The sequence below is a fragment of the Sus scrofa genome, chromosome 1 (genome assembly GCF_000003025.6).
Source record: "Sus scrofa isolate TJ Tabasco breed Duroc chromosome 1, Sscrofa11.1, whole genome shotgun sequence".
NCBI lineage: Eukaryota > Metazoa > Chordata > Mammalia > Artiodactyla > Suidae > Sus > Sus scrofa.
In genome coordinates this window covers 236532309-236552551 of record NC_010443.5, presented here as the reverse complement: position 1 = coordinate 236552551, position 20243 = coordinate 236532309, and the positions used below count along the sequence as shown (strand labels likewise).

At 50.6% G+C, this 20243-nt stretch overlaps 3 protein-coding genes across 20 annotated transcripts in view; 2 read left to right on the top strand and 1 right to left on the bottom strand.

Moving 5' to 3' along the window:
* TMEM8B (transmembrane protein 8B) overlaps positions 1–1793 on the bottom strand; it is a 32877-nt gene extending 31084 nt beyond the window's left edge. For 2 of the 12 annotated variants that reach the window (XM_021065831.1, XM_021065856.1), the window contains exon 1: positions 557–1308. Coding sequence is in view for 3 of the 12 variants with exons in the window: in XM_005660230.3 (XP_005660287.1) it covers positions 557–1118 (562 nt within the window). In the remaining 9 variants the exon portion in view is untranslated. Of the gene's footprint in view, positions 1–556; positions 1373–1663 lie in introns of those variants that run through there. The other 10 variants (XM_021065864.1, XM_021065883.1, XM_021065820.1 and 7 more) reach the window with 9 other exon arrangements.
* FAM221B (family with sequence similarity 221 member B) lies at positions 1488–14380 on the top strand. 4 transcript variants are annotated; one of them, XM_005660232.3, is made up of 7 exons: positions 1488–2128; positions 4593–5172; positions 5289–5432; positions 11814–11924; positions 12109–12306; positions 12758–12877; positions 13029–13291. In XM_005660232.3, exons 2-7 carry the CDS (start codon positions 4593–4595, stop codon positions 13202–13204), a joined length of 1329 nt encoding a protein of 442 aa, XP_005660289.1. In that variant the 5' UTR covers positions 1488–2128; the 3' UTR covers positions 13205–13291. The 4 variants fall into 4 exon arrangements, with proteins under 4 accessions (XP_005660289.1, XP_020921565.1, XP_020921562.1 ...); XM_021065906.1 differs by having other exon boundaries at positions 1552–2128; positions 12109–12182; positions 13029–14380; XM_021065903.1 differs by having other exon boundaries at positions 1990–2128; positions 12128–12306; positions 13029–14380.
* On the top strand, positions 17289–20236 carry HINT2 (histidine triad nucleotide binding protein 2). Of its 4 annotated transcripts, none has more exons than XM_005660206.3 (5): positions 17289–17861; positions 19437–19577; positions 19676–19780; positions 19869–19941; positions 20050–20236. In XM_005660206.3, exons 1-5 carry the CDS (start codon positions 17859–17861, stop codon positions 20139–20141), a joined length of 414 nt encoding a protein of 137 aa, XP_005660263.1. In that variant the 5' UTR covers positions 17289–17858; the 3' UTR covers positions 20142–20236. The 4 variants fall into 4 exon arrangements, with proteins under 4 accessions (XP_005660263.1, XP_005660262.2, NP_001231257.1 ...); NM_001244328.1 differs by lacking the exon at positions 17289–17861 and adding an exon at positions 18107–18211 and having other exon boundaries at positions 19706–19780; NM_001244325.1 differs by lacking the exon at positions 17289–17861 and adding an exon at positions 18107–18211.

Sequence of the window (20243 nt, the reverse complement as noted above, 5' to 3'; positions counted from 1 at the left end):
CTTTGGCCCTGCTCTAAAAGTGTCAAGAATTATTCCTAAGCAAATCAAGCTTATTTGGAAAAAGACTCATTACCGGAAGAAAATTCATTATAATGGCAGCTAACCCAAGTCCATTTACATGTTATTTTTAAAACTCGTTTTAAACATATGCCAAGTACCTCAAAAGTTTAAGCCAGATTCTCCCACACTGAACTAGAGGCTCTCTGCTGAGGGACTGTGTCTCCCCCATCTAACTTCATAAGCAGGAGCAAAGCCCTCAAGACTTTTTTGGAAAAACAAGAGTCGAAGTAGAGTCAGGATGGACCCCAAGAAGGAAAACCTTGGAATCTCTGGCCTCAGGACTCTAAGCCACCTGCTGAGCCTCGAGCCCACAGTTACCACTCTTTCGACCCTCACCATTCCTCTCAGTTACATAAGACTTCTCTCCTTCCTATTTCTCTCTGCTTCTTCCCCAATGATCTAGGTGCCCAGGACCCACCTCTCCTGAATCCCTCTAGTCAGCCCCTCCCTGCCAAAACCCCATCCCTGCTTCAGTCTTTCCTGCTTCTGCACTCACCAGCCCCTGGGCCAAGGACAGACAACAGCAACAGCAGCAGTAAGGCTGATGGCAGCTGGAGCCCAGACCTGAGTCGAGGCTGGGAGAAGGGTAGGGTATGAGAGAGAGTGGTAGGTAGTGGGAGAGACTTTGGTAAACACAGAGATGAGGACAAAGACTGGGGTAAAGAGTTGGGCTGGGCTGGGCACTGGAGCTTGTATAAGGGTAAGCGATGTGGTGGAAGGAGGGGCTGTGATGGGGACTGGACCAAGGGCAGGGATTGGGCCCCCGCCTTCAGTAAATACTGAGAATGGGGTTGGGACAGGGGCTGGGCTGGGATTTGGGAAAGGAGGTGAAACAGGTGCAGGGGCTGGGACGGGAGCCAGGCCAGGGACTGGGATTGGGATTGGGACTGGGACTGGGACTGGGACTGGAGTGGGGGCCTGAGCTGGGACCCGGATCTGGGCATTCGCTGGGACCCAGGCCGGAGCTGGAACCGATTTGGGAAGTGGGGAGAGGGCGGGGTCGGGGGCCAAGGACCGGACCGGGATGGGACCAGGGGCCGGGACAAGGGCTGGGCCATGGCCCGGGGCGGGGGCGGGGCCGGACAGGCCAGCGCGGGCGCTCGCAGAGCTGACCCGCGGCTCCGCTCCCACCCCCGGAGGGATGGCCTGCGGCGTCCTCGCGGGCCCGGGGCCGGGGTCGGGCCGGCTGGGGCCGGGCCGGGGACCTGGGTAGGAGTTCAGGCCTGGGCGACTCCGGGCTGCGCTGGACCGGCGAAAACCAGGCCCCGCGGCGGCGGCCTCTGCCTGACGTCATATGACGCTCCGCCCCCCGGTTAGTTCTATTGGTCCTTCTTACTAAAGCCCGCCCCTGGCTCTACTCCATTGGTCTCTAACTTGTCCCTGCTGGGTTCGAACACAGACTCCGCCCCAGCCCCAGCTACCGGAGTCTCTTTCTCACCCCAACCGAAGAACCCAGAAGCCCCCATCGGATCTTCATAACCTCCACTGACCATCCTACAGACATCTCTAGGAACCCTCACAAACCCAGACACCCACGGACCTCCCCAGAGATATCTGCAGGCCCTCCCCAGAGACTCTCAAAAGATCCCGAAAAAACACTCACAGAGATCCCTCGAATCCCTCTTAAAAGAAGTGATCCCTCTAGGTTTCTCTCCTCTGGATCCAATGCAGTCCCCTCAGGAGACCTCGCCCACCCGTGAGGTGGCCAGACTGCTGTTGCCACGGAGACTACTGGGCGTTCCGGTTGCCACGGTGACGGATGCACTACTCCCCAGCCTGGGTTCCACAGGCTTCAGTCAAGACCCTCCCTCCTCTGGCCTGGACCCACCTCGACCCACCTCCTCCCACCCTTCAGAACTGGCCACAGCTCCTTTGCGAATTTCCGCAGGTGTCCAAGTTCCCTCCCAAAGTCGTAACTTGCAGGCAAGGCCTCTCACCACACAGCACCCGCAGCCAGGGCTCATCTACAATCAAGTGCCTCCTCTCCCTTGGGGCCAACATTTTCTTTTCCCAGCTTCAGACAAGATCCTGATCTAAGGATTTGTAACAGCTGAAACAAAGCCCAGAGGTATGTAGTCTCTCAAACGGCCCCTCCTCCAAACTCTCATTCCCTTCTAATACTGTCTGTCTCTTCCCACCTCAGTCCAACCCCCTCCCATTTCCTGTGTTTCATCCTTATCCCCCCCCCGCCCCCACGTTTCTCCACTCAGTTCCTTCCTCCCCTTCTTTTTCCTTCCCTCTCCTCCCATCCTTTGGTTCTTCACCCTCTGGCCCATTTTTCTCTTGCTAAATATCTGGCCATCTTCCTCCCCATCATCCTACCTCCTGACCCAAACTTCCCCTTTGGAAAGGCCTTGATGAGTTTAAGAAATAATAAATGTGGAGTTCCGTTGTAGCACAGCAGCAACATATCCAACTAGTATCCATGAGGATGCAGCTTCTGTAGCACAGCAGCAACAAATCCAACTAGTATCCATGGTGATGCGGCTTCGATCCCTGCCCTTGCTCAGTGGATCCGGGATCTGGCCTTGCAGTGAGCTGTGATGTAGGCCATAGACGAGTTTCGGATCTGGCATTGCTATGGCTGTAGCTCCTATTTGACCCCTAGGCTGGGAGCCTCCATATGCCACAGGTGCAGCCCTAAAATGCAAAAAGGAAAAGAAGGAAGGAAGGAAGGAGAAAGAAAGAAAGAAAAGAAAGAAAGAAAGGAAGGAAGGAAGGAAGAAAGAAAGAGAGAAAGAAAAAAATGTACTATTTCTGGAGCATGGGACAAAGTAGAGAGCAAGGGAAGTTAAGGCTAGAATCCTTGGGCAGTGTGGCAAATGATGACAGGCCTTGACTGTCAGGGCCAAGAAATTTGGACCTAATCCTTAGGCTGAGGCACTAAGTGTTTTTTAAGCAAGGGAATGCCATTGTTGGGTTTGTATTTTAGAAAAGTCTCTCCCAAGTCATTGAGGAGGACTGACCCCTTGCGGACATCCTCCCAAGATAAATGAGGCACACCCCACTCCCCACAGCATCCTGGGCGTACCCCAGCAAAACACCAACTCATTGGTAAGGTCATTTTGGTTAACTCGACTCCTATCCAGACTCTTTCAAATGAGTCCAGTGCCTGAGTAAAAATTTTAAGATTCAGCTCTTTGTAAAAGTGTAAGTTTCATAAGTCAATGAAAGAAAGAATGACTGAGTGGATTAATATGCTGGGAAAGGTATCAGAGAGGCAAAGTTATTACATAATTGAACTAGAAAATGATGAGAACTTGAACAAATTTGGAGAGAAAGGAAAGAATGGATTGGGGGGATATTCATTTATTTTATTTTATTTATTCTATTTTTTTTTTTTTAGGGCTGCACCTGTGGCATATGGCAGTTCCCAGGCTAGGGGTCAAATCGGAGCTGTAGCTGCTGGCCTCTGCCACAGCCCCAGCAACGCCAGATCCAAGCTGCATCTGCGAGCTACACCACAGCTCATGGCAACGCCAGATCCTCAACCCACTGAGCAAGGCCAGGGATCGAACCTGCATCCTTATGGATACTAGTCAGATTTGTTAGTGCTGAGCCATGATGGGAACTCCTGGGGGATATTTAGAAGATAGGAAATAGAGTCCTTGGTCTCCATTTGAAGATAAGGGCTGAGGGGAAAGGAAAAGACAAGGATAATTCTCAGGGTTCAGTTTTGATGCCCTGTGGGACATCCATTTAGCAACACCCAGAGGCAGTTGGTATGACTATGAAGTACAGGTGTTTAAAGAGTTATGAGCTGGAAATATGGATTTCGGAGTTATCAGCATACAGCTGGAAGTAGCTGAAGCCTTGAAATGAATGACATCACCAGAGGTTGCGGTCCCTAGACAAAACTAGACTGTGGTCAGGGCCCTGCCTATTGCATCATGGCATTCTCCTGCACTCTTGGGAGCAAACTCCCACTTTGGCCTGGTTTTTCCAATCTCTAGAACTCCACAGCCTGACTTCCATGGGCCAAAAGGTATGCCCAGAGCCCAGCTCTTGGAAGAGCCAAGACGCTATGTTCAGCACGCCTCCTCTGCTACCATCTACTGATGGGATTCTGACTGCTTCGGCCTTTCAATGTGTCCTTTGGGGTCTAGGTACATGCATGAACCTCCTAGCACCATACCCTGACCCAGAGCTCCTCTGGCTTCTCCCTTATATCTCAGGGGCACTGAAAACCTTATGGTGGAGTTCTCATTGTGGCTCAGCAGAAATGAACCTGACTGGTATCCATGAGGATGTGGGTTCGATCCCTGGCCTCGCTCAGTGGATCAGGGATCTGGCGTTGCCTTGAACTGTGGTGTAGGTCACAGACGTGGCTCAGATCTGGCACTGCGGTGGCTGTGGTGTAGGCTGACAACTATAGCTCCGATTTGACCCCTATCCTGGGAGCCTCCATATGGCACAGATGTGGCCCTAGAAACAAAAAAACAAAACCTTGTGATTCCACAGCCCCTGTGAATCCTAACTTGCAGCCCTTCCAATCCCAACCTAATGAAACCTGTACCCTATTCTACCACTAGATGGAAGCAGACAAGGGCACAGAAGAGCCTCATGTCACCACAGAGGATGCAGAAGAGCACCCTTCTTCAAAGGACCCCTCTGCTGAGGACTCACAGGAGCCCCCTATCCCTGAAATCCCCTTAGAGCCCCTTGCCTCTAAATCTCATATAGTGCCATCCACTTCCCAGATCCCTTTAGAGACCCACACCTCTGAAACCCCTTTGGAGCCTTCCATCCCTGGGACCCCTTTAGCACTCTCTGCCTCTGAGGTCCCTCTGGAGACTCCGATCTCGAAGGTCCCAGAGAAAGACCTTACTTTTCATACTTCAGCACGAAGCCCTGTCCCTGGCTCTTCCTCCAATGATCTGAAGAAAGACCTCCTCTCTCACTCTCCATCCAGTGAGGACACCTCTGAGTCCGAGGGCCTTCAAAAGCACCCCCTTTCAGGCCCTCCAGCCCAGGTTCACCTGGACACATCTGCAAAAGAGAGGGAAGAGGAAGAAGAGAGCAAGAAAGGGGTGAATGCCACTGACAGAACCACTCACAAAGCACAGCATGAACACCAGCGGGGCAAGAAGAAGAGGAAGAAAGGAGTCAGCCGTAATTGCTCCTGCCCTTTTCTGCTTTCTCATCACTGTCTTTGACCTGCCCCAGGAGGAGGAGATCGGGTTATTCTTTGACCTGGCCCCTTCTTTTAGGGCCTTCTCACTTCCCAGGTTATGCCGTCCACCCAGTGGTCCCTGCTCAGCAGGCAGAGCCGGGAGAAGCAGTGAAGGCAGTGCACAGAGAGAAGTGTGGTGCTCAGGTGAATTATCTTTTCCAGTGGGAGAAGGATGCAGCCCTGAATGCCATCCAGACAGGTGAGCTCAAGCACCCTTTCAAGGGCTTATGACAGGCTCAATGGATGGCTACCCCCTGTGGAAATGGCAGTGACACCTGCCTAGGAATTTGGAGGGGAGCAGGCAAGTAGGCCAAGGTAGACAAAGATGGATGCAGACAAAAAGTGGGGATATTCACATCAAGCCCAGGCAGGAACAGGTGGCTGAACTAGGGCACAGAGACCCTGCACCAAACAGACCCTAAGGCAGAGATGGCCCAGGACCCTGGACAGGTTCTAGGAGACTGGTTGCTCTGATGGAGCAAAAGGCCTTAGTCTTCTCGGTGGAACTCCATTAAAAGGCTGTCATCTTTGCATGCCAGACCCATGGTCATCTAGAAACCCAAAGCTTTTATTTATTTATTTATTTTTATTTTGTTGTTGTTGTTGTCTTTTTTGCCTTTTTCTAGGGCCACTTCCCATGGCATATGGAGGTTCCCAGGCTAGGGGTCTAATCGGAGATATAGCCACCGGCCACGCCAGAGCCACAGCAACGTGGGATCTGAGCCGCATCTGCAACCTATGCCAGAGCTCACAGCAATGCCAGATCCTTAACCCACTGAGCAAGGCCAGGGATCAAACCTGCAACCTCATGGTTCCTAATCGGATTCGTTAACCACTGCACCATGATGGGAACTCCCATGGAAACCCAAAGCTTTGAGTCTCCTCACTAAGGAGGAGAGCCATGTCTTTTTGTCCTGTTGATTCCAAGTCTCAGCCCAGAGTCAGTACTTTGGACAGTCCCATTAGAGGTAGGCTGGGCTTCTCTATGTCTGTATACGAAGGGTGTGCAAACAAACTCATGTGAACATACGCCATCCTGTGTGTGTGCACCTGTGTTACTGAATTTCATGGCTACAGGAATTATCTTTCGTAAGAGCACCACCCTGACCTGCTATAAGGATCTGGGGGGCGATTTCTAGGCTGAATTCAATAGATATCATTGCATTGTTTGGTTTGCCACACTTCCTTTTTCCTTACGATGGGAATAGAGTTATGTCCAAACTAGATGGACCCGAGATATAAAAGACAACCAGGTAATTCTATGTTCTTGTTCCTCTCCATGTAATTTTCTTTCTTCATTCCCACGCAGGGACCCGCCCCACTCCACCTTGGCCACAAAAGTCAGTGAACTCGTTTGTTTCTCAGTCTCCTTTTAGGCATTGAAATAGCCTTGCTTATTTAACATCTTCTGTCACTCTTATTTATTCTTCGTGCACATACAGAGGCTGTTCAGTCTCTGGATTTTCCTTCTCTGAACCTCTGATCTACTACTCCCCACTCTTCAAGGCCACTGTGTTTCTTCAGATTGAACATCATTTTCCTGTCTAAAAAGGCAGTTTTATATACAAATTTAAGTGTCATTCAATCCAGAACAAAGGTATTTTGGGTTCCCTTTGAATTGGGGAGGATCTTGACCCCTGGAGACTCTAACAGTATAGGAGATGTGTAGAGAATTAGCAAGGATAAGCTTTTCTTTTATTCACTAGTAATTTCTTTCTTTCTTTTCCTTTTTTTTTTTTTAAGAGCTGTACCCAAAGCATAGAGAGGTTCCCAGGCTAGGGATTGAATAGGAGCTACAGGTGCCAGTCTATAACACAGCCACACCAATGCCAGATCCAAGCCGCGTCTATGATCTACACTGCAGCTCCTGGCAATGCCAGATCCTTAACCCACTGAGCGAGGCCAGGGATCAAACCCACAACCTCATGATTCCCAGTCAGATTCATTTCCCCTGCGCCACAACAGGAACTTGTCATTCATTTACTGAGCACCAATTATGTGCCAGGCATTGGGCTAGCTGTGGAGATGATGGTGCTGGTAGGATTTCAGAGACAAAATCCCTCAAATAATTTGCACTCTAATAAGACACAAATAAGTAAAAGGACAATTATATTCACTCTAATAACTTCAGTGATTGAGGTCAGCCCAGAGTGCTGCATGAGCAGAGAAAAGGGGCACCCAATCTTGGGGGCTCGGGGAAGGGATGCCTTCTCATCTGAAATCTGTAAGGTAAGAAAGGGTGGCCAGATAAAAAGGGGGGTGAGGAAGTTCCCGTCGTGGCTCGGTGGTTAACGAATCCAACTAGGAACATGAGGTTGCAGGTTTGATCCCTGGCCTTGCTCAGTGGGTTAAGGATCCAGCGTTGCTGTGGGCTGTGGTGTAGGTCGCAGATGCGGCTCAGATCCTGTGTTGCTGTGGCTGTGGCGATTAGATCCCTAGCCTGGGAACCTCCATATGCTGTGGGTGCAGCCCTAGAAAAGACAAAAATACAAAAAAAAAATGGGGTGAGATGAGACAAGACAGGGCTAGGCACCAGTAGGGAACTGCAAGCACTTCAGTGTATTGCTGCATAGAGTATTGGCCAGAGTAGCCCAGCTCAGCACTGGAAGGGCAGAACTGCACAGGCATTTCTGTGCCAAGCTCAAAAATGGGGATTATATTCTGAAAGCAGCTGAGATGCAATCAAAAATTTTAAATAGAACAATAACATGAACAGATTTGTGTTTTTCAAAGATCCTCTGGCAGGAGGATAGACTGGAGACAGGAAGACTATGCTGTGAGGCACTAGTAATAATCCAGCTCAGAAGTGGGTGGGCAGAGGTAGGGAGAAGTAAGAAAGAGATTCAACAAATGTAAGAGGGAGTTCCTGTTGTGGCTCAGCGGAAACGAACTTGACTAGTATTGATGAGGATGTGGGTTCTATCCCTGGCCCTGCTCAGCCGGTTAAGGACCCGGTGTCATTGTGAGCTGTGGTATAGGGCACAGACACAGCTTGGATCCTGCGTAGCTGTGGCTGTGGTGTAGGCCAGCAGGTGTAGGTCAGATTTGACTCCTAGCCTGTGAACTTCCATATGCTGCACCCGTGGCCCTAAAATGAAAGAAAGAAGGAAGGAAGGAAAGAAAGAAAGAAAAGACAGGAAGAAAGGAAGGAAGAAAAAGAGGGAGGGAGGAAGGAAAGAAAGGCAGGCTGAGAAAGTAAAACTGACCACTGGATCACTGGATGGATAGGATAGGACAGAGGGACATGGCTGGAATGATGCCTAGGTTTTTGGCTTTAGTTACTGATTGGATGATGGTACCATTATCTGAATGCCTAAAACAGAGTAGGTGTTTGATAACTGTATTGGATGAACAGAGGACAAAGGACGAGGAATTCCTTTCTAGTTTGTAAAGAATCTTTGGCTATAACACATCCGTAGTGTTGTGAAACATGCTGGAGATAGAGTCTAGTAGGCAGCTGGCTCTATGGGTCTAAAGCTCAGGGGAGAGGTCAGGGTGGTGACATCCTTGGGTAAAGGCAGCCGTGTGTTGTGTGGAGATGCTTTAGGCATAAGGAGATGTTATTATGCAAATGAGACCATGTGATCTGTGATTGTGAAATTCAATGTGTCCTGTAGAGTTGGAACCCCCCCCCCATCCTGGATAATGTCCCCTCCCCCTGCCAGCCCCTGTCCAATCATAACAGGAAGAGGGTTTGGAATCAGGGCAGAGCCAAAAGCCCTACTCTGGAATACACAGCCCACTGTGTATTGTCCCACTTTGAGGGGATTAGAGAGTCTGAGGTACAGCTGCCACTCCCCCAGTTCAGACTCCAGTTTTCTTCATCTGAAAGGTGGGCAATGACTCCCACATTAGTGCTTGAACTTGACTCTCCCAGGCCCTGAGGCTGGGCTTTGTCTTTGGGCACTAGCCCTTGTTCACCTCTGCACCTCATCTGTTCCTCCACTGTATCCGGCTATTCCGGGCAGAGTTTAGATTCCCTCTAGCGGAATCTGGTCCCCACCCACCTCCATTATGACCTGGCCTAAACTGCCTTTTCAACCAAGCTTCCCTGGTGTAACGGGGCACTACGCTGTCAGTGTTAAGACGGAAGCATCAAAGTCAAAAGCCACATCTGGACAGGTTTCTGACCCTGAGAGACCATGGGTAAGACAAGAAAACTGAGTTTGACATTTAGGCACAGAATTGTAGATTGTGGTCCTGGTCAGAGTCAAAGACCAGAAGACACTAACTCCTATTCTCCTTACAGAACTTCTGGGCTTTGCCTGGAATACTGGATCTCTCCTCCCTCCTGAAGGAACTTTCTGTCTTTTTTTTTTGGCTTTTTAGGGCCACACCCGTGACACATGGAAGTTCCCAGGCTAGGGGTCGAATAGGTGCCAGCCTATACCTCATCCACAGCAACATAGGATCCAAGCCCTGTCTGCAACCTACACCACAGCTCACAGCAACACTGGATCCCTGACCCACTGAGTGAGGCCAGGGATCACACCCACATCCTCAGGGATACTAGTCGGATTCGTTTCCACTGCACCACAAAATTCCCCAAAGGAATTTTCTCATTTACCAATTCAGTCAAGCAACCTGTGTTCTTTGAGCACCTCTTTTGTGCCAGGCCCTATACTAGGGCTAGAGACATCAATGAAAAGACAGACCCTTCCTTAGGGGAACTCAGTTTAACAGGAATACAAGTGACGAGTCCATTACAAAGCAATGTATTCTGGTAGGAGTAGCACAAGGGCCAGGGAAGGCAAGAAGAGGGGCCCCTACACAGACCAAAGTCAGCAACAACTTTTTGGTGGAGGTGACACTTCATTAGATTCTTTTTTTTTTTGGCTTTTTAGGGCCACACCCATGGCACATGGAGGTCCCCAGGCCAGGGGTCAAATTGAGCTGCAGCCGCTGGCCACAGCCACAGCCACAGCCACGCAGGATCCGAGCCGCATCTGTGACCTATACCACAGCCCACAGCAATGCCAGATCCTCATCCCACTGAGCAGGGCCAGGGACCGAACCCGCAACCTCATGGTTCCCAGTCGGATTCATCTCCCCTGTGCCATGACGGGAACTCCCATGAGAGCCTTTAAATGGGAATAAGAGTCCTACAGCTCAAGGCCCCACCCCTTGCGGGGAGGGGCCTCAGAAATCTTGGCTAGAAGTTGGGGTACTCTCAGCTCTCATGCAGGATGAGAAGACCTGAGTGGGAAGTGCTCTGGTTCTCTTCCCATGTTTACGCAGCACCACCCCTGCCTTCTAGCGAGACTGACAGTGAAGCCAGAAGGTTTAGATCTCACCACTGCAACCAGGCGCTCAAGGGGGTTGGCCTCTTGCTGCTCTCGGGGACCGATCCATGCCTCCTTTCTTAGCCTCATACCCTTATATTTTTTTGCTCTTCACCCCTCATGACTTCTGGCCTCTCCCATTCTCGTGACCCTGGGGGGACCACAGACAGCACTTCTCAAGTTCACAGAGGGTATTCATTCAGGGAAGGCAAGTATGAAGGTGCCAACCTGGAGAAGTGAGAGGAGCCCTCCTCCTACCCCCCAGCACCAGGGCTGCCCAACCTCCTCCTCCTCTTCAGGTCCCTTCAATACCACGCTCCTCAGGCGCCAATCCCCCACCCATCATCCACCCTTCCCCTCACCTGAGACCCATCAAGGAAACAAAGCAAAGGGGGGCTCTAACATCAGGAGGGGAGGAGATGAGAATCCCACAGTCACAGAGAACTCAGCGAAATACATGCTCATCATCAAACAAGATTCACTTACAATCTTCCTGCTTAGAAGTGAAGACTGGCTTTGGGCCCCTCTGACAGGCTGACACAGGGAGTGGATCTTAGGGTGGGAAAGGATCTGAAGACACTTGTGGGGTGATGAGAACAGCTTGGGGGGAAAAGTCTTCAAGGTGGAGGGATGAGACTCATGGGTGGAGATAGAAACATGGGCGGGGAGGTGAGAGCCCCTAGAGGGGAGCTTAGGCTATTTCCTTCTTTTTTTTTTTTTTGTTGTTGTTGTTGTTGTTGTTGTTGTTTTACCATTTCTTGGGCCGCTCCCGCAGCATATGGAGGTTCCAAGACTAGGGGTTGAATCGGAGCTGTAGCTGCTGGCCTACGCCACAGCCACAGCAACTCGGGATCCGAGCCGCGTCTGCCACCTACACCACAGCTCACGGCAACGCCGGATCCTTAACCCACTGAGCAAGGGCAGGGACCGAACCTGCAACCTCATGGTTCCTAGTCGGATTCGTTAACCACTGTGCCATGATAGGAACTCCGCTATTTTCCTTCTTACTTTTCCTCATTTTTTTTTTTTTTTTTTGTCTTTTTAGGGCCACACCCTTGGCATATGGAGGTTCCCAAGCTAGGGGTCGAATCAGAGCTGTAGCCACAGCCACAGCAACGCAAGATCCCACCCGTGTCTGCGACCTATACCACAGCTCATAGCCACGCCACATCCTTAACCCACTGAGCAAGGCCAGGGATCGAACCTGCAACCTCATGGTTCCTAGTTGGATTCGTTTCCACTGCACCACAACAGGATCTCCCTTACTTTTCCTTATTACTCAATCCCTCCACACCCAGGTCTCTATATCGGCTGGCGCTGCCCCCATTATCTATGGGACTGTTTCCGGATCGGGGAGGAGTCCAAGTGCTTTTGTGGACACTTGCTGAGAGAGCACCAGATCATCTCAGGTAGGGGGGACGGGACCAGCGCTCATTGGCATGGAGGGATAACTGTCCTCTGTCATGTGCTGGGATGTATGAGAGCAAGTGGCGGGGGGGTGGGGGGTGTTGGTTTGGGGGAGGGGACTGACATGGGAAGGCCAGGCCCGGTCAGGTGCTGGTCTTACCCCACCACCCATCCCCCTCCCCATAGACATATCTGTGCCCTGCAGTGTGGGCCAGTGCCGCTGCCTCGTGTTCTGCTTTATCCCATCACGCCCAGAGGAGGTGGGTGAGTTCTGGCTCAAAAGACGGGCCACCTTTGACCCCAGGGCTTGGAGGGCCCAGTGTCGCTGCAAACACAGCCACGAAGACCACGCAGCTACCGGGTCCCATTCCTGCAGGGTCAGAGGTACCTTCCAGGGCAAGGGGAGCTCAGGGGTGGGCATGAGTGGAGACAGGTTGCGAACAGTTTGGGGATGTGGATGGGGGTGCTGGGAAGAGGGACTTGGGCTTGCGGTGGATGAAGAAGAGATGAGAATGTTGTCAGCCCCTGAGGAAGCCCCAATTCCCTTTACTTGTCTTTTTATTTTTTTTTAAGGGCGGCACCTGCGGCATATGGAGGTTTCCAGGCTAGGGGTCAAATCGGAGCTGCAGCTGCCGGCCTATGCCACAGCCACAGCAACACGGGATCCGAGCCATGTCTGCCATCTACACCAGAGCTCACAGCAACACCAGATCCTTAACCTACCAAACGAGGCCAGGGATCGAACCTGCAACCTAATGGTTCCTAGTTAGATTCGTTTCTGCTGCGCCATGACGGGCACTCCCCTTTACATTTCTTGGCCACCCCCTTGCCTTAGGCTGTTGCTGCAGCTGCTTTGAGTCTAATTTCCTCTGTGCGGCCTGTGACCGGCGCTGGGAGGAACATGAAACTTTCTTTGAGACCGAGGAGACGCGGCGGCGAGGAGGGAGGCCTCACGGTGAGGGGGCGATGATGTGGGATAGGGGCCCAATTCCAGGCCGGTCATCAGAAGGCCTGGCAGGAAGGCACTTCTGCCTTCAACCATGCCATCCAAGACTCCTTTACCCTCCCTCCCTGCATCCCATACCCACACCACTTTCCATCCCCAGGAGCAGACCACACGCCTTTCGCAGAGATGTCTACCCTCCGAGAGGCCATCAGCAACAACTCTGACTCGGAGGCCCCCCAGAAGCAGGCACCCTCTGACCATCCCCACTCCTACCCTAATCCCCCTGGGCTTCCACCCACCGTCCGGCCTGGCCCCATGTCTGGGCCCCGTACCTGACCCTTTGACCTCTGCTCTTCCCTCTTCCAGGGACAGACAATGCCTGGTGCAGGCCTCTGTGATCCACAATAAAGGGAAAGCCACTGGCATCTGACTGGTTCTGTGTGAGGCAGATAGAGCCCGCCCCAGGGATAGGCTCCTTCGGACCTTCGAGTCCACACCACCTACTGAGGGGAGAGAGCAGACCAAGTGGGAGAGAGGCTGGATCGGGTCATCCGCCTCCTCCACACCCACATTCAAGAAGGGAGGGGATCTCAAGGATAGAGTGAGCAGTGATGTTAGAGACAGCCGGGGGCTCCAGTTAAGACAAAGGCTGAAAAGTGGCCACTGGATTGTGCAATGAGAAGGCCTCTGGTGACTTTAGTTAGAGTAGTTTCAGTGGTGCAGTGGAGGCAGGAACCAAACAGCAGTGCGTGTGAAGGAATTTTTGTAAAAGGCTTAGATGAAAAGAGCAGAGAAGAAGTCAGACAATAGCTACAGGGGGATGTGGAGTCAAGCAAGCATTTTTTCGGAGGAAAAAGGGAGGGGCCAGTAGAGAAAAAGACCTGAAGGATGCAGAAGAGAGAGATGCCTGGTGAGGCCAGATCCCAAAGATGGAAGAAAGGGATGAGGTCAAGGCACAGGTGAAGGGATTCACTCTGGACAGGAGATACCACTCCCTAAGGGAAGGAGGGAAGGAAGGAAGGAAGGAGCCTCCACTGAGCTACAGGGAGTAGGATCTTGTGGAAATTCCCCTGTGAAGGAGGAGACAAGGTGAGTTGCTGGTGAGGGAGGAGAGAGAGAAGAGTGGGCAGTAGGAGACGGGAAGAGAGCAGTAAAGGTTTGGAAAGACGAATGAGAGGCACTGGAGAAAAACCTAACCAGCGGGTCATTCAGGTACAGGTGGAAACAGGAACCTAGTTAGAGAAGCAAAGAAGCCAAATCTTTAGATTAATGGGTGGTGATGGGAAGGGTGGAAGGGAGAATGATCAGGAAAATAAGGCGAAAGACCAGTCAGAATGGCCATCATCAAAAAGTCGACAAACAGAGAGTTCCCTTGTGGGCCATAAGTTAAGCATCGGGTAGTGTCACTGTAGCAGCTTGGGTCACTCTGTGGCACAGGGTTCAATCCCTGGCCTGGAAACTTCCACAGGCCCCAGGCACAGCCCAAAATAAATAAATAAAGTCTACAAACAAATGCTGGAAAAGGTGTGGAGAAAAGGGAACCCTCCTACACTCTTGGTGGGACTGTAAATTGGCGCAACCACTATGGAGGAGAGTATGGAAGTTCCTCAGAAAATTCAATATAGAACTACCATATGATCCAGCAATCCCACTCCTGGGCATATATCCGAACAGAACAACAACTCAAAAAGATACATGCACCCCAATGTTCATTGCAGCACTATTTATATAGCCATGACGTGAAAGCAACCTAAATGTCCATCGACAGTGGAATGGATAAAGATGTGGTACATATATACAATGGAATATTAGCCATAAAAAGAACAAAATGCCATTTGCAGCAACATGCATGGACCTCGAGATTATCATACTAAGTGGAGTAAGTCAAAGACAAATATCGTATGGTATCACTTATATGTGGAATCTTAAAAAATGATATGAATGAATTAATTTATGAAACCAAAAGACTCAAAGACTTTGAAAACAAATTTATGCTTACCAAAGGGGAAAGGTGGAGGAAGGGATAAATTTTGAGTTGGGGATTAACATATACACACTACTATATATAAAATAGATAATTAGGAGTTCCCATTGTGGCTCAGTTATTAACGAACCCAACCAGTAACCATGAGGTTGTAGGTTCGATCCCTGGCCTCGCTCAGTGGGTTAAGGATCCAGCATTGCCATGAGCTGTGGTGTAGGTTGCAGATGCGGCTCAGATCCAGAGTTGCTCTGGCTGTGGCTGTGGTGTAGGCCAGCAGCTACAGCTCCGATTAGACCCCTATCCTGGGAACCTCCATATGCCGCAGGTGCAGTCCTAAAAACAAAAGACAAAAACAAGGACCTACTCTGTAGTACAGGGAACTCCAATCAATATTCTGTAATAACCTTTATAGGAAAAGAATCTGGGAGTTCCCTGGTGGCTCAGGTCAAGGATCCACGGTTGTCACTGCTGTGGCACATGTTTAATCCCTGGCCCAGGAACTTCTGCATGTCACAGGTGCGGCTAAAAAAAAAGGAATCTGAATAAGTATATATGTGTGTGTGTGTGTGTATATATATATATATATACATACATATATATATATATAGCTGAATCATTTTGCTGTACACCTGAAACTAACACAATACTATAAATCAACTATAGTCCAATATAAATATTAAATTTTTTTAAAAAAGGAAAATAAAGCAATAGGAGGCTTGAGGCTGTGGAGGGAGCTGAGTATAGAAATCAGAAAAGAAAGTGAAGCCAGGAAGCAATTGACAGATTGAAAACAGGAACAATCGAAGGAACAGAAGTCTCTAATGAGGTCCCACAGCAGATGTAGTGGCAGGGATTAAAGTACAGGAAATAAGGGCCAGAACCTGCAGCTTTCAGATGAGAGCAGCTGCAAGTGATCGCAAGGGCCTGGAATGGCGAATGCTGTGGGCCAGGGGCCAGAATCGGTGAATGTGGGAGAGTGACCAGGAAGCCCATAGATGATTTTTATGGGGAATAGGAGAGTCTCACACTAACGGACTCTGTGATCACAGGCAAGTCACTTTCTCTCTCAGGGCCTCTGATTCTGGATCTATGCTACCTCTCTGCTACCTGCTCCCAGAAGAACCCAAAGAAATAACCAAATGTTCTGTCCTCACCTACCACTCCTGGCTGGTTTCCTCTTCCTAGATCCCAGCACCTCTAATTTCTTGCTCTTCTCCAGAGCAGCTCTAGAGGCGGCTGCTGTTCCAAAGGCACCACAGGGAACTGCACTCTCCAGGGTACAAAAAAGGCCAGTCCACATTTCCTCACTTTTAGGGAGGCTTCCTAACCTTCCAAGGAAAGGAGCGTAACTCTGACTACTAGAACTCCTGCGGGAAATCACAGGGTCACGCTTGCCCTTTGAAAAAGAAAGGAATCTCTAACAGTAATATGGCTATTGAAAAGAAATCATTACTCTCTCCAGAAGTAGAATTCCTCATTACTGGTTGGTTATATGCAATTAGCACCAGGATGACGATTTACTAAAATCAATTCAAGGAACAGTCAACAATAAAGAAATGGTTACTATGATATACCCATTCAAGGAAATATTACACCGTCATTACAAAGTATATTTACCTAGACTGTAATAATATGGGGAATTGATTGCAAATGGGAGAATAAGAATATAACATGCAATACATGTGTATTATATATTACGGAAAAAGAAATGAAAACAACAAACGTCATTCATTCCACAAATAATTACTGAGCACCTATATATGCCAGGCCATGTACTTTAAAAAAAAAAAAAACCCAAAATACAGTGGTGACTGCTGTCCTGTGTTAAAGTCAGACTTAAACTTACCTGGTGTGAGTATATTAGCATTTTGTGACCCCATGCTTTTTTGGTTTGGTTTGGTTTGGTTGTCTTTTGGGGGCCGCATGTGCCACATATGGAAGTTCCCAGGCTAGGGGGTCGAATCAGAGCTACAGCAGCCTGCCTACATCTCAGCCACAGCAATGCTGGATCCAAGTCGCCTAGGGGACCTACACCACAGCTCACCGCAACATCCGTTACTTAACTCACTGAGCAAGACAAGGGATGGAACCCGCGTCCTCATGGATACCAGTCTGTTTCGTTATTCTGGGTCACAACAGGAACTCCGTAACCCCATGTTTCTTATGTCAAAATAAATACATTCCAGCAGAACGAAATATACTACTGACTTAGCCATAACGCATTTCCCTTGTCCTTCAAACCGACCGACTCACTGAAAATGCCAGGCACAGAGCTAACCGTATCACACACTTTTCTGAAAGAACGAAAGAACACTGGACACATACTCCTTTGCTTAGTTGTGTGGCAAAGATAAGACACTCTTGCCTCTGCCCGTTGCAAAAAGAAAAGAAAAAAGAAAAAAAAAAGGAAAAAGACAAATGCAAAAAACGGCCCTCAAAACAAAACTACAGAATCTTTAATCTTGGAATGAATATGTCAACAAACACATAAACTAAGGAGGAACTGCCCTGAGACGAGTAAGTTAACATCTTTGAAGTGGTCAAGGGTCTGAAACCATGCCTGTGGGGAAAATGCTGGGTAGCTATCCCACCAGCTAAAAAAGACTCTGTCCCTATTCACCTTCAGTGCCACCCGCCCCTTTCTTCAAGGGACTCCTTGGGCCTGGGACTCCAGGGATACCGGTGGTTCCTGGAGCCAATAAGCGCCGAGTGTACCCCAGCAACCCTGCTCCGAACGCCGCCCTCCTCCAAGCCCACTCGGGAAAGAGTCTGCGAACTCCGAGCCTACGAACTCCGAGCCTCTGCGCCGCTGGCGACGGAGCACCGCCCCCTTCCTCCACACGCACAAGTGGCCCGACCCGAATAGGAGGAGTCAATACAGTAAAAATAAAAGCTCCACCACCCGCGAGCCGCTACCTAAGAAGGGCCGACATTGTGCTGAGAGCCAATTGGAGGAAAATCCCATCTCCAGGCTTCTCGGTCCTTCCAAAGGAGTGAAATTATCCAATGGTAAAGGAATTTCACGCTAACTAGAGGATGAAGCCAATAGAGTGGAAAATTCTCCCTGGAGTTGGCAGAAGAAGCCAATCGGATGAAAAGATTTCGCTTCTACCGTGGAGGCGGAGCCAGTGGCGTGCGGGAGCCCGAGGGCACGACCCAATGGGATGGCAGGGTTCGCTCCCCGCAGCGGGCGGAGCCAATGGTCGCCGCGCTCCGATTCAGAGGGCGCAGAGCCCAAGCGCGGGGCGGGGTGGGAGGTTCCCACGGCGGAGGGGAAGATGGCGGCGGCCGTGATGCTGGCCGCCGGGCTATGCATGGCGCGCCGGGCGCTGGCGGTTGCACGGCCGTGGGGGGCGCAGGTGAGAGGTGGCCCTGGGGCAAGAAGGGGGTCCCGCGGACTCTGACGCCCTCCAGGGCCGGAAGCCACGTTCTTCCCCAGCTCGCCCCCGCGTGCGTAGCCTTGCGGCCTTGTGGGGCGGGAGCCCAAGCGTCCTGCCGGGAGCGTTGCGCCTCCCAAGGCGCAGGCTTCAGGAGTGTGCGGTGAGGTCGGACTGGCGGTCGCGAAACCCTCGCCGAGGGAGAAGCGAACTGGCGATGACCGACGCCGTGCCCAGACCGGGGCGCCGAGGTCGGCACAGGGTCAGTGCAGCGGCTGCTGCCTTTGCCCGGCCAGCTGAACGCCTGCTCCGGGCAGCTCCTCAGTGCCCCCTGCGGGACGTGAGGTTTTTTTGTCTGGGAGCCAGTCTTCTGCTCCGTCAGGTCCTTGGCCTTCTCCTGAGCACTAGTGCTAACATCTCTTCTTCCCCCTTGCCAGAGCGACTCAAGGGGTCAGATTCATCCCGTCCCATTCTCCCACAATGTGACACCTCTGACGTCAGCCTACTCTCAGCCCTTGGAAAACTGGGACTTCCCTAACCTCAGTCCCCTGGGGCTGGGTTAGTTGTGTTCACTCAGCTGAACGCCTCCCTGCACTGATTCAGGGGACTGGAGTCAAAGTTCACAGTAAGAGGTCAGATGTGACACCTAGACGCCCTTGTGTCATACAGGGCAATTGTATTAAAATATGGCTAAAACAAGTAACAGCTTAAAGATCAGAAAACAAGTAATGGAATTAAGTGGAAACTTACTGAAAGGTGAGAACAAATGGAAAAAGTTCCAAGTAGTCCTAAGAGATGATGCAAACCACCCTCTTTATATTTGAAGCAGAAAGAAGGGGTTTATCTAAGGTGATTAAATAGTAAAATAGGAACTGGGACCTAAACCTCCAGGTTTTCATTCTGGATCCTTTCCCTTGAAACAGCGCTAGATTTCCTCAACACTTTAGGAGCAGTAGTCGACTGCACTGCTGAATCCTGCATTGTAATACGGCCTGTTACCTAACTAGGCCCAGCAGTATCTGGCCTTGCTCTCTGCTGTTGATGCTCTGAAATCGAGGAGCTTTTCCCCTGGTTGGGAACCACTAATAGGTTCTTGGAAGGGTGAAATTAATGCCTTTCAAAGCCCAGCCTCTGTCAGCCCCAACTGATTACATGGGAGAGTGGTATTGCCAACTCCCTCCCGTGGGTGTGTCTGACCCACCTGCAGGTCCGAGGAGCTGCAGGTGTGACTGATGGGAATGAAGTGGCCAAGGCCCAGCGGGCAGCTCCTGGGGGAGCAGCCCCAACCATCTTCTCCCGGATCCTGGATCGAAGCCTCCCAGCTGACATTCTATATGAGGACCAGCAGGTGGGGTACCCTTAGGACCCATCCCCTTAAGAATTTCATAAATACCATCCAGTTTGTTGAACTAACATGGTGGCCTCTGGCATGTTCACTGCTCCCAGTGTCTTGTATTCCGTGATGTGGCCCCTCAGGCTCCTGTGCACTTCCTGGTCATTCCTAAGAAGCCCATTCCCCGGATTAGCCAGGCTGAAGAAGAAGACCAGCAGGTGGGAAGAACAGGGCCAGGGTTTGGCTGAGGGAAAGGTTTTGTTCCCTGTAAATGAAGCCACCTGTCTCCCTCCCCTTTCCCTGTAGCTTTTAGGACACCTTCTCCTTGTGGCAAAGAAGACAGCAAAGGCTGAAGGACTGGGAGATGGATACCGACTTGGTGAGTGACATTTGGCCCTTGAGCCCCTCACCATCAATTGATCTAACCTCTCAATATGATCTTCATTCTTTGACCATCTTAACCCCCTAACCCGACGCACCATTTCAGTGATCAACGATGGGAAGCTGGGTGCACAGTCTGTGTATCACCTGCACATTCATGTACTTGGGGGCAGACAGCTCCAGTGGCCTCCAGGTTGAACCTACCAAAGGACCAAGGACCCCAGACTTGGATGCTTGGACGGGGTAGGGAAATAACAGGACCCAATGATGCCAATAAACTTGTTCTCCCTCAATTCTGGA